Source organism: Zootermopsis nevadensis, unplaced genomic scaffold (genome assembly GCF_977971745.1).
Source record: "Zootermopsis nevadensis isolate Lab colony 2312 unplaced genomic scaffold, Znev_1.0 Znev_ptg000015l, whole genome shotgun sequence".
Classification (NCBI taxonomy): domain Eukaryota; kingdom Metazoa; phylum Arthropoda; class Insecta; order Blattodea; family Termopsidae; genus Zootermopsis; species Zootermopsis nevadensis.
Window position 1 is genome coordinate 7,828,126 of NW_028259147.1, and position 14,716 is coordinate 7,842,841.

At 37.4% G+C, this 14,716-nt stretch overlaps 1 protein-coding gene across 5 annotated transcripts in view; it reads left to right on the forward strand.

Moving 5' to 3' along the window:
* Window positions 1-14,716, forward strand: part of Iml1 (GATOR complex protein Iml1) — a 50,489-nt gene that overhangs the window by 5,245 nt on the left and 30,528 nt on the right. For 4 of the 5 annotated variants that reach the window (XM_087349261.1, XM_087349257.1, XM_087349259.1 and 1 more), the window contains exons 5-15: window positions 270-410; window positions 899-1,041; window positions 1,959-2,146; window positions 2,387-2,583; window positions 2,845-2,912; window positions 3,758-3,976; window positions 5,081-5,322; window positions 8,836-9,060; window positions 9,699-9,872; window positions 10,357-10,494; window positions 14,459-14,476. In XM_087349261.1, the coding sequence (XP_087205387.1) occupies window positions 270-410; window positions 899-1,041; window positions 1,959-2,146; window positions 2,387-2,583; window positions 2,845-2,912; window positions 3,758-3,976; window positions 5,081-5,322; window positions 8,836-9,060; window positions 9,699-9,872; window positions 10,357-10,494; window positions 14,459-14,476 (1,753 nt within the window). The remainder of the gene's footprint in view (window positions 1-269; window positions 411-898; window positions 1,042-1,958; window positions 2,147-2,386; window positions 2,584-2,844; window positions 2,913-3,757; window positions 3,977-5,080; window positions 5,323-8,835; window positions 9,061-9,698; window positions 9,873-10,356; window positions 10,495-14,458; window positions 14,477-14,716) is intronic. The other variant, XM_087349258.1, reaches the window with a different exon arrangement.

Genomic DNA, 14,716 nt, shown 5'->3' on the forward strand with positions numbered 1-14,716 from the left:
GGCATAAGTGCAATAGCAATGCTATAAATTAAATTTGCTACTATATATTAAAGTCAGTACTGGTCATTGCAACATACTATTTACTGAACATTATTTAAAGAAAGTATTTGTAATTTCTCATCATCTGTTGACATTTCCACCAGGATGGCTTGCCAAGGCAATTCTTCATTATCCTCTATCCTTCTATATGTACTTCTGCTCCATCTAGGTAGTTTTGTCACACGTTTCAGAGTATGCTTTTCCAGTGTGTATTTTCTTCTTTTACTTAGGTGGTGTTTCGATCATCCACCAGCATGGTATACCTCTTCATTCAGATGAGTTCAGAAATGTGGGATTTTGATATTCATGGAGACCTGTATTTTGAAAAAGCTGTTAATGGGTTTCTAGCTGATTTATTTCAGAAATGGAAGGTTAGTTGGGCTTAATAAGTAAAGTATTTATTTGTACAAGATTATATATTTTATGAATCCAGGGATGTTGGAAAGTTGGAGCTAGCAGGGTGTTGCCTCTCAGAATGTTTACTGTCTCCATGTAATACATTCTGAAGTTTCTTCATCCATCTTGAAAAATTCAGAATAATTAATATTTTTGACATTCTCTGTGAACAACTGATATTGTGCTCAGTTATGTTTGTGTTACAGTCATGAGTAATTTTTGAATACAATAAAATCTTGTATTAAAATGTTATACGCATTGAAGAAAATTATGGGTTTCAATTTAATGCATGTATATTTGCTGCAGTGTCTGCTTCAGAATTTATGAACCAGAGTTGTTTACTGCAGCATTTGTACATTAACTGCAAAAGTGAAGTCCAGCTATTGTCACTGAAGTTTACCCATCTGTTTATTTTACTATGATTTTAATAAACATTTACTCACATGTTTTAATACTGTTACAGAAAAATGGAAGCAACCATGAAGTGACTATTGTGTTATTCTCACGTACATTTTATAAAGCAAATAATTTAGAAGAGTTTCCTGGCCCTATGCGGGAGTGTCTACAACGGGACTACAAAGGGCGTTTTTATGAAGATTTCTATAGGTAATGCTGCAGAATCATGTTAGATGAAAAATTAAATGAGAAGATTATCTCTCATCTAGTCTGTTCATACAAATAGGATAAGATGATATGTAAAGACATACTGCTGAAATTGTCTTAAACATTAATTGTTACAAAATCTGAACATAACTGTCATATTTGTTGGAGAATACAAATTCAAACTTTTTCTACTTTTGTTAGTGCTAAAATATGAAAGAAAGCCACTCATTATATGCAAACCTTTAATAATTTATTTGAAATGTTTGGTATGCATGTGCATATGTGTGTACTGTTCACGACTAATATTGTGACTTGCAAGGTGAGGAAGTGGGGATGGTTGTCATCTGATGTGTAGTATAGTGGCATAGAATGAGTTTAGAACATCTTGGCCACTAGTGAGTATGCTTGTGTAGTGCCACTATAGAGTAAATAGTAAATGTTTTTGCTTAGATAGTAGTTGCTGATCCATCCCTTTTCCCCTTCCATCTTCCTGCATACTTTGCAGGTTTCAAGATTGCAGTCATGAACTGTACTAATGTATATTACTGGTGTAAAAGAATTATGTTATCATTGTAATAGGTTGTAAAGTAATAAGACTTGGATACAGTATTGGCTGGTACTATTTATCCTCACTAGTGTTTTCTTTGGCTTCCCATAGTGTTTTCAGGCACATGCAATTTTACCTTACTTCCTATTTACTCTCATCACCTTTGCACCACTCAGCATTATTGTCTTTCCACAAGCTGCAGTGGCCTAATCACTTACGCAGTTGCATTAACAAATAAAGTGACAGTGGAGCCATATTATCAACTTTTTTTTATGGATAGAGATTATGGTGTTGCAGAGGTTCTATGTAGGAAAATACTATTAATTTCAGTTTCATCTAAACACAAGTAATTGCACATTCTTGACATTTCCAGAGTTGCAGTTCAGAATGAGAGGTATGACGACTGGACAAACACATTGGTACAGTTACGCCGACTTTTCACTGATTATCAGAAGATAGTGCTTGAATATCACAAAAGACCTGGGGTTCAGATTCCAAAAGCTGTCAACTCTACAGCGGCACAAGGAAATTTTCTTGAAGTCTTGAACATGTCTCTCAATGGTTGGTATTTGCTATTTTAACTGAATTATGAAAACTTATTTTTTACTATTTTAATATTTTCAGTAACAAAAAACAGCTGGATGGACAAACACACACCCACATCTTTCCCATTATGCAGTTTGTGCATAGAACATATAAGCCACCATAACTAAATGGATTCTGATAAACTCTGACATTGTCATGCTATTTTACCTCTATAATGAATCTGAATTGTATGTACAAATTTATTTATGTACACAGTTTTTGAAAAACACTACTTAGATCGCAGTTTTGATCGAACTGGACAGTTGTCAGTAGTAATAACACCAGGAGTTGGAGTATTTGAAGTGGACCGGGAGTTAACTAATGTCACAAAGCAGCGCATCATTGATAACGGTGTTGGAAGTGACCTTGTGTGTGTTGGAGAGCAGCCACTTCATGCTGTCCCACTTCTGAAAGTATGTTGACTGAAAAGTGTATTGTATATATTATTAATGCAGTGTAGAAAATTATTTTAACTTCAGGCCAGTTTAGCTTGTTCTGAATTAACCATAGGCTATAGAGCCTCACTAAAATATTGTAAGTGGTATTCTCAAACACTGTTGAGATTCTTTCTGCTATAAGTTTTGTCCTAGATGTTGTTCCTTTGAATATTGTTTATATACAGATATCAGTTGAAGACAGTGTTTTAATTACTGTTTTGTTTATTTGTTTCACAGTTCCATAATAAAGATACCTCCTTCAGTGCAGCAGATGACTATAGTATGCCTCATTGGATCAATTTAAGGTTGTTGAAAAATAGTAACACAAGTTTTTCTTTGTAAATAGTTTTTTAGTTCTAAGCAGCAGCATCATCGGCTTAAAGTTATGTACCTTTAGGGCCATTCTGTCCTAAACAGTATTATGTGATTAATATTGAGATATAAAAACCAGAATGACCAACTAGTGAGTAATTGTTTGACTGTGCATAATATGGAGTGATTTGGTGGTCGGTTACATTGGCTATAAGCATTGGGAAGTGAAACTTGTATATTGGTTTGTACTTAAGTATTTATTGCATTGTTTACTGGCACCCTATTCAGAGGTTGTTTAATCATACCTTCTCTCCTATATAATGATCATAATTAGTTTGCAGAAGAAGTATTTAAATTTGTACCATACCAACATTTAAAACATGGAGGACCGAGCAGGTGTGTGTAATGATGATTCTGTAGCCTTGTGTTTGCAAGAAACCCAGTTTGAATCTTGCCATGTTATCAGCTGATCTGGTTGAGCTTTTTTCTGTTTCTCCTTATTCACTGATTGACTATCTGGTTAATTAATACCTTCAGATGGGCCATAAATGCTTCCTACTTAAACTTAAGACAGGTTTCCATCTTATTTGTTGGTATGTAGTTGAAACAACATTCTTTATAACTTAAGAATTATTCAGAAACAGAAAATAATTTTTGGTTTAAATTTGAACTGCAAGCTGCACTGCAGAAGCAGAAAATAAAGATTTGAAATGTGAAATGTGAAATGGACTTTGTAAATGTCCTATACAAATGTGCACTACAGTGAAGTTTGAAAATAAAATGGTAGTGACTTCAGATTTTTAGTATATAATAATAAAAACTGTTTATCTGATTACAGCTTCTATTCGACAAACAAAAAAGTGGCATATTCTACCTTTATTCCAAGAATCAAACTGCCACCAAAGAGAACAAAACCATCACCTGCATCTAATGGTTGCCCTTTGCAAGCATCAAAATCAAAATTGATCCAAGAAGATGAGTGTATGCCTAATTCACTCTTTGATTATGATGCTTATGATGCTCAAGTGTTCCAGTTGCCTCCCATCCATACAACGAGGTAATTAAGATTTTTTATTATAAGAAATCTTTAATGATCAAGTAAAAATTTAGTTTACTTGTCAAAATAAGAAATTGTGCCAACTTTTGCTGGCAGAACCTCTTTAAAAGTAGCCACTTTCGAGATGAAGAAAGGGGATAATATTAAATGAATGTCATTAAGAAAATTGGAAGGATTTGGAGTAAATATAATCTGTGGATTGTAATGTAATGTATGGTGCACAGAAGATAGACTACATTTATTATGTAGTTTAGTTTTAAGACCTTAGCGAATGTAGGAAGAAGTAATATCAATCATAAGGGAAATGGTTTGTGATTTTGTGGGCTGAATTTGTCTTTTTCAGGATAAAGTCCAGTGGTGAGTTCCATGAAAGACAGGAAATGTTTAGGCTAGCAGGGTTTCTTGAAAAGAACTATGTTTGTACTCTGAAGAAATTTAGGAATTGTGAGTCCTGCCACATTTCTTTATACAAGGAATCACTGATTTTAAGAGATGGTATAACCTTAGAAAGATTTGGTTTTAAACCCTTTCTATTTGGCACAGAGGTCTCATTTTGTAGTTATTATTACAAAAGAGTCTGGAAATTCTTTGGTAGCCTGCTAGGCAAAAATGGGCCAGAGGAAAACTTTTCCATCCATCCAATGGCACTGCAGCCCGAGTCTGAGCCTTGGTCTCCTCCCAGGTAGGAGGTTTCCTAGTCTTTGAAGTGTGCGTTTGTGAGTAGTGAGTGACCAGCCTATTGACACTGCACAATTTCCACTCATTCCTAATTTGTCTGCTAGAGCCATCTAGTAGAGAATCAGGGGAGACGTGTGAGAAATGGCCAATGAATTTTGCTTATGAAACATCTTGTTCATGCTCGTAAGTTTCTTTTACATGCCATAAATCTACAACATGGGACCACCACTTTACTTTCCCCTCCAAAATAAGTAGTGCTACGGATTTTAATCACTCTTAAAAATTCATTATCCTCGGCCAGGTTTGAACCTGCGTACTTTGGGTACAGTGGTGAGTACACTAACCACTAGTCCACTGAGGGTGACAGAGCAAAACTTAACTCCTTTTAATTTCTGTTATTGGGTAAAAGAAAGTATTGAATTGCAGGTTATCCCGTAGCTTGCAGCGTGTGAATAGTAGCCGACACAAGAAAACTAGTGTTTCAGTGTTGGATTCACAGAGTGGGAGTGGACAAAAATTTCTCAAGAGGAAAATGTCTGATCCAGACATTCACCATTCCCTAAGTGATGGCTCAACTGCTGGCACCTCTGCACCTCGCTCAGCAGCCATTTCTATTCCTCAGCATCATTCCAGTAACATCTCACCACATCAGTCTGTTTCAGTTGTATGTGAGTACTCCTATAAAATCCCTCTGACTATGGTTACCATCTGGTACTGAAGATGCTGTTTTATGAAAGTTGTAAAATAAAGTTTAATGTTAGGCATTATTAAAATATTGTAGACTTACTTTTCATTGGCCTAGTTGTCTTTCTACAAGTAAGATTAATAATAAGCATTTGTGATACCTTTTTATATTTTTCTCTCATTACAGTAAGATAATTTAGTCACTTTGATTAACAACAATTATAATCTTGTGCTATCCCATCGATATATATTTATTTCAGTATTGGCATAATCCTCAGTATTTCTTGTTATACTTGAATTTTTGTAAAAGTAAGTTCTGTTAGCTTTTTTGAAGCTTGATAAATGAAGAAAATTAGTCAGCTTCTAACCATGAAAGTCTTCCTCCTTAAAAACAAAATTTTACATGGAATTCAGAATAAAAGTTTTGCTTTTTTAGAACTGATAACAAAGACAAAAACCATCAAATTGTTTCCCATGGGATTATTTAAATTATTACTAAAGATTGTTTTGACTGATCCTGAATATGTAGAATATTGTAAGACTTGAGGTTCTCACAGCGGTGAATATGAAGATTTCTGTCTTCTGGGTTATTGCGCTGTGTAGTCTGGTCGATGTTAACCAACGTTTCAGAGGTCATACTGCCTCCGTCATCAGGGCGATGAATATGCCAATAGGGTGTGAGGAGTTGGATTTTGTAGGCAGGGACGTGAAAGGTGTAGCCTGCCCCGAGCCAATGGGAGCAGGTATGGGAGTGGACCAATGGTAGCACGTGGGCGAGGGTGGGAGAGGGAGAGAAAGTAGAGAGAGAAAGGTGAGTGTAGTTGTATGGATAAAGGCCCTGAAAGGGGCCGAGTTACTGGTCTGGTTGGTTCTGGCGGCGCACTCTTGCTCGTTCTCGGAGTCCTCGGAGTGTGTGGATCAGAGGCTTCCAGGACCGGCTCAGGTGAAGTCCATCTTCCCTGTTAAAGTTATCAGGATGAAGTTCGATCTCGATGGCTTCCCTGATTAACCGGTCCATGTAGCCGGTTTTTGAGGAGAGGATAGAAGTGTCCTCTAGCTGTATCTTGTGCTCCAAGTTGAAGCGGTGTTCAGCAACCGCAGATTTCTCGGGCTGCCCGAGCCGGATGTGGCGTTCGTGCTCCTTGATCCTGGCCTCAACGGAACGGCCTGTCTGGCCGATGTAGACTTTTCCGCACTCGCAGGGAACTCTGTATACGCCAGGCGTCTTCAGTCCTAGGTCGTCCTTTACCGGCCGGAGAAAACTGGGAATTTTCTTTGGCGGAAGACCAACAGACTTGATGTCGTGCCTGGCCAGCAACCTGCTTATGCGGTTGAAGGTCGTCCCGACGTAGGGCAGGAAGGCAACCGAGGCTGGTTTTTCAGTAGGCGGTGGCAGCCTCGCAGGCGGATTGAGAGCTTTCTGAATCTGACGGTTGCTGTACCCGTTTTTCCTGAAGGTGGTGGTGAGTGCCTCCAGTTCACTCTGTAGGCTGTCGTGGTCGCAAAGGGCTTTAGCCCTGTGTACCAGGGTCGAGAGCACGGCCTGTTTGTTGGACGGGTGGTGATGGGAATTGGAGTTGAGGTAAAGGTCGGTATGGGTTGGTTTCCGGTACACCTTGTGGCCTAATGAGCCGTCAGGTTTCCGGTGAATTCACCGGAAACCTGACGGCTCATTAGGCCACAAGGTGTACCGGAAACCAACCCATACCGACCTTTACCTCAACTCCAATTCCCATCACCACCCGTCCAACAAACAGGCCGTGCTCTCGACCCTGGTACACAGGGCTAAAGCCCTTTGCGACCACGACAGCCTACAGAGTGAACTGGAGGCACTCACCACCACCTTCAGGAAAAACGGGTACAGCAACCGTCAGATTCAGAAAGCTCTCAATCCGCCTGCGAGGCTGCCACCGCCTACTGAAAAACCAGCCTCGGTTGCCTTCCTGCCCTACGTCGGGACGACCTTCAACCGCATAAGCAGGTTGCTGGCCAGGCACGACATCAAGTCTGTTGGTCTTCCGCCAAAGAAAATTCCCAGTTTTCTCCGGCCGGTAAAGGACGACCTAGGACTGAAGACGCCTGGCGTATACAGAGTTCCCTGCGAGTGCGGAAAAGTCTACATCGGCCAGACAGGCCGTTCCGTTGAGGCCAGGATCAAGGAGCACGAACGCCACATCCGGCTCGGGCAGCCCGAGAAATCTGCGGTTGCTGAACACCGCTTCAACTTGGAGCACAAGATACAGCTAGAGGACACTTCTATCCTCTCCTCAAAAACCGGCTACATGGACCGGTTAATCAGGGAAGCCATCGAGATCGAACTTCATCCTGATAACTTTAACAGGGAAGATGGACTTCACCTGAGCCGGTCCTGGAAGCCTCTGATCCACACACTCCGAGGACTCCGAGAACGAGCAAGAGTGCGCCGCCAGAACCAACCAGACCAGTAACTCGGCCCCTTTCAGGGCCTTTATCCATACAACTACACTCACCTTTCTCTCTCTACTTTCTCTCCCTCTCCCACCCTCGCCCACGTGCTACCATTGGTCCACTCCCATACCTGCTCCCATTGGCTCGGGGCAGGCTACACCTTTCACGTCCCTGCCTATAAAATCCAACTCCTCACACCCTATTGGCATATTCATCGCCCTGATGACGGAGGCAGTATGACCTCTGAAACGTTGGTTAACATCGACCAGACTACACAGCGCAATAACCCAGAAGACAGAAATCTAGAATATTGTGCTTTAAAATTACATGTGAATCGATGTTGTATCAAAGGTCTTACAACACCTAAAAGGTAAGTTGTTTGTAACAGATTTTTAAATTTTTGGTGAATGGATTATGTTGCATACATTCTTAAATTGTGTCTGCCTATTCTGATTTAGAGCTTAGATGTTTAAAAATTTAAACACGTTTCTTTTACAGGTGGGTAGTTTTCCAAAGGTTGACAGACTTAAGGGGTAATTCGTTGTCCTTTCATTGTCCAAGAGTTAGGAGGCTCTTTGATAGTGCACAGAGTGTTAAGAGCAAGTAACTGTCCAGTATTAGTAACTTCATAAAATTGATCTGCTATGTCATATTCATAACGTTTAAGGGTATAATTTTCAATGTGGAGTTACATCTTTATTACATAATAATAATTGAGGTTATCAGTGTGCCATGTAGTCTGGTTCACTTGTACCATGCTACATGGTGCTACAACCCAGAAGACAGCCATTATCTTTATTACATCATCTTATGTATTTGATAAGTTGGTTCCAGCACAAGGAATGAATATGTTGTTCTTTCAGTCTTTATATTTCTCAATGTTATAGATTCATATGTTTTTTGTATTATGTGAGAGACACCTTGTTATATATAATTTTTATATTACATTTTGAGTTACTTATTCTGTTTGATAAGTGAGTGCATGTCATCTAAAAGTCCTTAATGTGTAGGTTAGATATCCTTGTAAAGGTAGTTTTTGTCAGCATCAGTTTATACTCTTTTCTCCTTAGCTGTAAAGCATAGGGCATTTGGTGTCCAAACTGAAGCTCCAGAAGCAGAAATGTCCCCTCCGTATCGCCCAGTTGTTGGAAGTGCTGGATCTCCAAATAACCCGTTGCAGTCCCAGACCAATATTCTGCGGCCTGGGCGGGCTCTTATCAACCCTTTCGATCCATCTCATGTCACCATTAAGCTCACATCCAACAGGCGACGTTGGACTCATATCTTTCCCAAAGGTAACAATTATTGCTCAGTGTTCTCGATTGTTCTCTTTGTAGTAATGTGTGTGTGTCTGTAGGTAGCAAAATCAAACATGTATAGAATTTTCTTCGGGAAACTCATTAGTTGTGGGAACTTTGTAGAAAGGTGAATTGTACTGAAATGGATCTTTTAGTATTTTCCTGAATATATGTTTATGATATGCATGCTTTGCTAAGTGACTGCCAGAATATGTATTTGGATAATGCAGAGAATTTGTTTTAATACCTATTGAAGGAGCAGTGTTATTTATGTGTATGCATGATCTTATTTGTCAGTTCAATTATGACAAGGACCATTTGTGATCTACTTAACTTTTTTCATCTCAAAGATGTCTGTTACAACCTCAAACATCCACATCATTGGCATGGCATATTTGTAACTTCTGACACACAAGAGAGTGTGTTAGAAGTTTATAAGTATATTTATGACCAAAGATGGGCTTTATTTTGTACTGTTGTTGACAGAGCTGCGTACTTGGAGACACTTTGTATTATCACATCTCACATATTATGGTTATGTTTTTCTTGTATAGAGAGATATTTTAATTAGTATTTGCATCACATGTATTTGGGTGGTCAGAGGTCCATTATATGGAGTATTCATTTTATTGTAGGACCTACTGGGGTGCTTATCCAACAGCATCACTACCAGGCTATTCCAGCTGTTTCAAACCCAGACCAACATGTATATGAGGCTGGATCTACATATAGTACATCACCAGGCAATGAAAACTCTACCCCAGTTGGTTCACTACCAAGATCAGGCTCTCAGATTACATTTCATGACAGTAAGTATTACATGCCTTCTACTACCTATAGCTGTCTGAATAGAAATACCAATTAATTCTCTTTATATTTGTCTGTGTATAATTTTTAATGACACTTTCAGCATCTCGGACTATGTAGTGTTGAATGATAGTGAATAATGAATAGGAAAGGACATGGAAGGAAGCAGCCTTGATCTAATTTGGGGTATTATCTTGGCATTTGCCTTGACAGATTGAATAAAGCTACAAAAACTTCAATCAGGATAGCCAGTCTCTGGGCCAAGATCTCTTTATACTGGAATATACACAGACATTGCCAAGTTGATATCTTAAATCAGGGTAGCAAATGGCTAAAGCTGAAATCTTTTTTAATTTTGATAGATTTACTGACCCTGTTTCATTTTCATATGAGACAGATTTTGCTATATTTAATTAATGAAGAATTATCTTGCAGGGTTTGTTATTACACTACAGCAATGTCATGTTTTATTAACTTGTATTTCAGATTCCAAGAATCGATCCTCAGGGCTTCCAGGTGTTGTTCCATCAATATCTGGTGATAAAATTATTCAAACTAATAAGAGTTTGACTTTACTCTGGGGAGCTACTGGTGAGCAAGAATGGACTCCTGCTCTCACTACAGGTGAGTTTAATAATAGAGCATATAATTTATACTACTGTATTTCAATTAGTATTTGTCATCTCATTTTTTTCAAGTGCACATTCAAACAACTCTTCTAAATTTTTTATCTAGTGATCTAGATTTAATACTGACATGATTATACATGGGGACCTGATGGTCTAAGGATAATATATTGACTGTTCCCCAAATTATTTTATGGATCTAGTGGAGATTTTCTGAATGCCAACTCTGTCTCTTACCTCTGACATGGTTAAAATTACAATACATGCTGAGGTGTGAAATTTTGCTCAACTGGTACTTATGTAGCAGAAATTTATTCTTTCAACCTTGCATGGTCAGAAGAGGCTAGAAAATTAAAATAATATTCTAAAGATGGAATTTTTAAAAATTTTGTCATGTTTGGTATGTGTTCTTAGAAACAAAGAGCAGAGGCTTGTTTGATTATCCCTGAAACTACTTAACAGTTTCTGTACTAAAGGATGTTAAACAAATAATTTGTATATGTGTTTGTCCAGTATAGTATCAGAAGCATACATTACATAAAATTCAAATGAATCCATAACTTCCCTTAAAAATAGCAGATCATAAATAAGTAGAACATTATGTATGTAACGTCTTATTATGCATTACATATTTTGCTTGAAAATACTTTTCCTCATATATGTATTTAAAAATACAAGGAACATAATGACTATACAGTGTAATATTTGTAATGTGAGTAGCTCTGCAACAATAAATTTCTATTTGCATTTAACAAACATCAAGGCCAATGTAGTATTCAGAATTGCAAAAAATGCATTTATCAAATATGTGTGCTGAAAATTAAAGTACACCATTGCACTTCTGTACATTATCAGTGTCATAATCCTTGAGGACATTCATGTAATGGTGTTGTTAAATTAATGTTGTGGTATGTGTTTCTGTTGGACATTACTACATTGACTTACACATAAAAGCAGGAAATTCACAAATTTTAGTCTGATACACTGCAGTACATTTGTGAGGTAATTTTTAAAGTACATAAAAGTGATTACTTTTATTATAATGTTGCCCCCTCCCCCTTACATGTCTTGTGTATAAGCATTCTTCACAAATGGAACATTGTAACTTGCATCATGGTGAGTATATAGTTTGGATTATACTAACAAATTTCATAATACACATATTTTAACTACTGTCAGAACATGCAGCTTTTATCTGCTATGTTATGAGAATATACAACTCAGTGCTGGTGTATTCACATTGCATTTTTGAATGAGTCCAAAAGCCACTGTAATGTTGGAAGTCATGTCATTCAAATTTCTAATTTTATTCAAGTGTTACAAGAAAATATTGGAAAGAACAGTGGTAAATTCATATACCATTTATTCTTGTTGTATCCCAATAATGTGTGATGTGATGTCAGATTAAACTAAAGTAGCCTTTATGTTTGATAGCATGATATTGATCATAATTTACTCTCTAATATGGTGTGCTAAAATGTATTTAACTTTCTTTGCTAAATTGTTTCCCTGTCTTTTTAACAACACTGTTCTCCTTTAAGAAAGAAAAATCTCTTGTGGCCTACCTTGTATGAGCTTGGATTGACTTTCAAAATGTTTCTTTTTGTGTGTGTCCATCCACATGTAATAACACCAGAGTAGATGAATAGAGTTTTATGAGATTTGATGTTTTGTTGTTTAGTAAAATTTATCCACTAACTAACTAACTAGATGGCTTACCGAACCCGAAGGTTCATCACCGAATTAACCAAAGCCCTCCACCAGACCCTGTCCTGGGCCAACAAAATCCAGTCTCCTTCAACTCTTATCTCCCATAGATCCCGCCTGAAATTATCCTCCCATCTATGTCTAGGTCTCCCCAGCAGTCTCTTCCCCTCAGGCTTCCCAACCAATACCCGGTGCACACCTCTTGTCCCATCCATGTGTGCTACATGCCTGCCCATCTCATTCTTCTTGACTTAATCACCCTGACAATATTGGGGGAGGAGTACAGATTTTTAAGCTCATCATTATGCAGTTTTAAAATTTATCCACACACTGGTTAAATTGGATATTGTGTATTAATAATGGGCACTTTATTTGAAGACTTCTGTAAGTTTCTGTGCATTTAAGTAATTGGGTGGGACACCCTGTGTGGAGACTCTCCTACGAATCATGCAACTATGTGAGAATTCTTAGGGGTCCTTCCTTCATGGTGATGCCTTTACCTTGCCAGATAGGCACCAGACACCTGACACACAACATCACTGGTGCCTTTCCCACTCGTCAAAGGTCAAATTCTGGCAAATGTGCCAGTTGTTGTGTGTGTAGAGTAAAATATTTTTGTAATTGCAATCACTGTTACAAGTTATCATGGTCCTCTGGTTGAGAAATGCTAAACTAGTGTGTGTTAAACATGACCACATTATTGCAATGTGAATTATATAATTGTTTATTTTGAGAATGTGTAGCTGAGTTTGTAGTTATTTATTATTTATAATGTGTGTTTTTACAGTGTAGTTCACGTATTTACTGCAGGTTCCTTTGTATTGTATTGACTGCATGTTTATTTGAAGTTTGGCTGCCTTCTGGGATGCTGCACCTTATTGTCTTGGAGAAATTGACTTGACATTTCAAAAGTGCTTACTGCCCCTGTCATTGTGGTGATGAGTTATCATCCTTATCACCTTGATGTGGAAGCAGTGAACACTTCTGAAACACTGGTCAGTTTCTACCAGACTACAAGGTGCAGCATCCCTGATGACTGTCTTCTTCATACTTGTCACCATGAGAACTTGAAATATCACCAGATTGCAGTGTTCAAGTAGAAGTAATATGCTCTTAAATGAAATTTCTTAGGAGTCTTAATGCCTGCACTAGCTTAAATATTATCTTTGTAGCATGTTGGTCTTTCTGGAACTTGTCACTCTACAGATTTATAATTCTGTGCTGTCTGCTCTTATTCTATCTGCATTATTCTTTTATTTCTTCCTGTATGCAGTAATCTCTTGAACTTATTATCTGACTTGAGTTTATCCTGTATGTCTATTATTTCCATCCATGTATATTCAATAAGTTATCATACTTTTGCCCCTTACATTAATTTCTTGTGTCTTACCCTATACCCATGTCTTCCTAGGTTTGAACATTAGTTTGCATAATTTTTAATATGTGCTTTTGGACATTATTTTACCAGTGTCTGTGAATTGTACTTGTCTTTAATCCCGCAAAATCTCTCTTGTGATATAAACGTACTTGTTTTAAGTATTTCATTATTTACATTCATGTGTGTGTTCTATTGGTTTTAAAATTGATGTGTTTAAGTACTTATAATTCACTGTCATTCTCTTCAGTAACAGACCTTACCTACCTTGAATGATGCTGGACCCTACTTGCTTTGTTTCCAAACACTTGGCTTCCTCATTATATTAGATTTTTATTTTGTCCTCAGATTATTCATCTTTGTTCCACCTGTTTTTATTATCTTTTCTGAATCATTCTATTATTTGTTTTGGATCTACACTGTAAGTGACAGTAGTGTTTGACTTCATTTATAATAGTACAAAAATTTCATACATAGTGTGTCAGTCAGTTGTGAAATATATTGATGATATATGATATATGATGTTTGAAAGAGTAATGCATTCTCTGCTAGTTAGTTTTTAATTTTTATCCAAAACATGTTTGTGTGCATGTTTCATATCTATATGGAGATCTTGTGGGAGGAGTATGGACTATTTAGAATGTGAAATATATCAGTGATACTTAACTTTTAATTGACTGGGTGTTGTGTAGCAGAAGATAATCATCAACTTGTCATAGCCTGTTGTGTTTATGTTATTTATATCCATATGTGCAGAAGGCATACATTATGTTAATTTTATGTTATTGTAATTATGTGCTAGCTTTTGAGGCTAATGAGTAATTTTTGTTTTCCTTTTCATGTCTGTCTGTGGGACGTGTGATCGTGTGCAATCAATCAGTCGGCAAAGTTATCATAGGTTTGGAAATGTATTTCAAAATCTGCTGTAGTAGGAGGTAGAGTAGATCAGCACCTTTCAAACTGTGGGTCACGATCCACCAGAGTAATATTCAAAACAAGAAAAAGTTCTCATTGATTTATAAATTTTTTATCAGTGAAGTTGCTTGTTGTTTGGGTTTTAAACTACTCCTATCCACATATGAAGCTTGTTACTGTTAATCTTGAAACCTGCATACCGTGCAGTGTATTGATATATAAA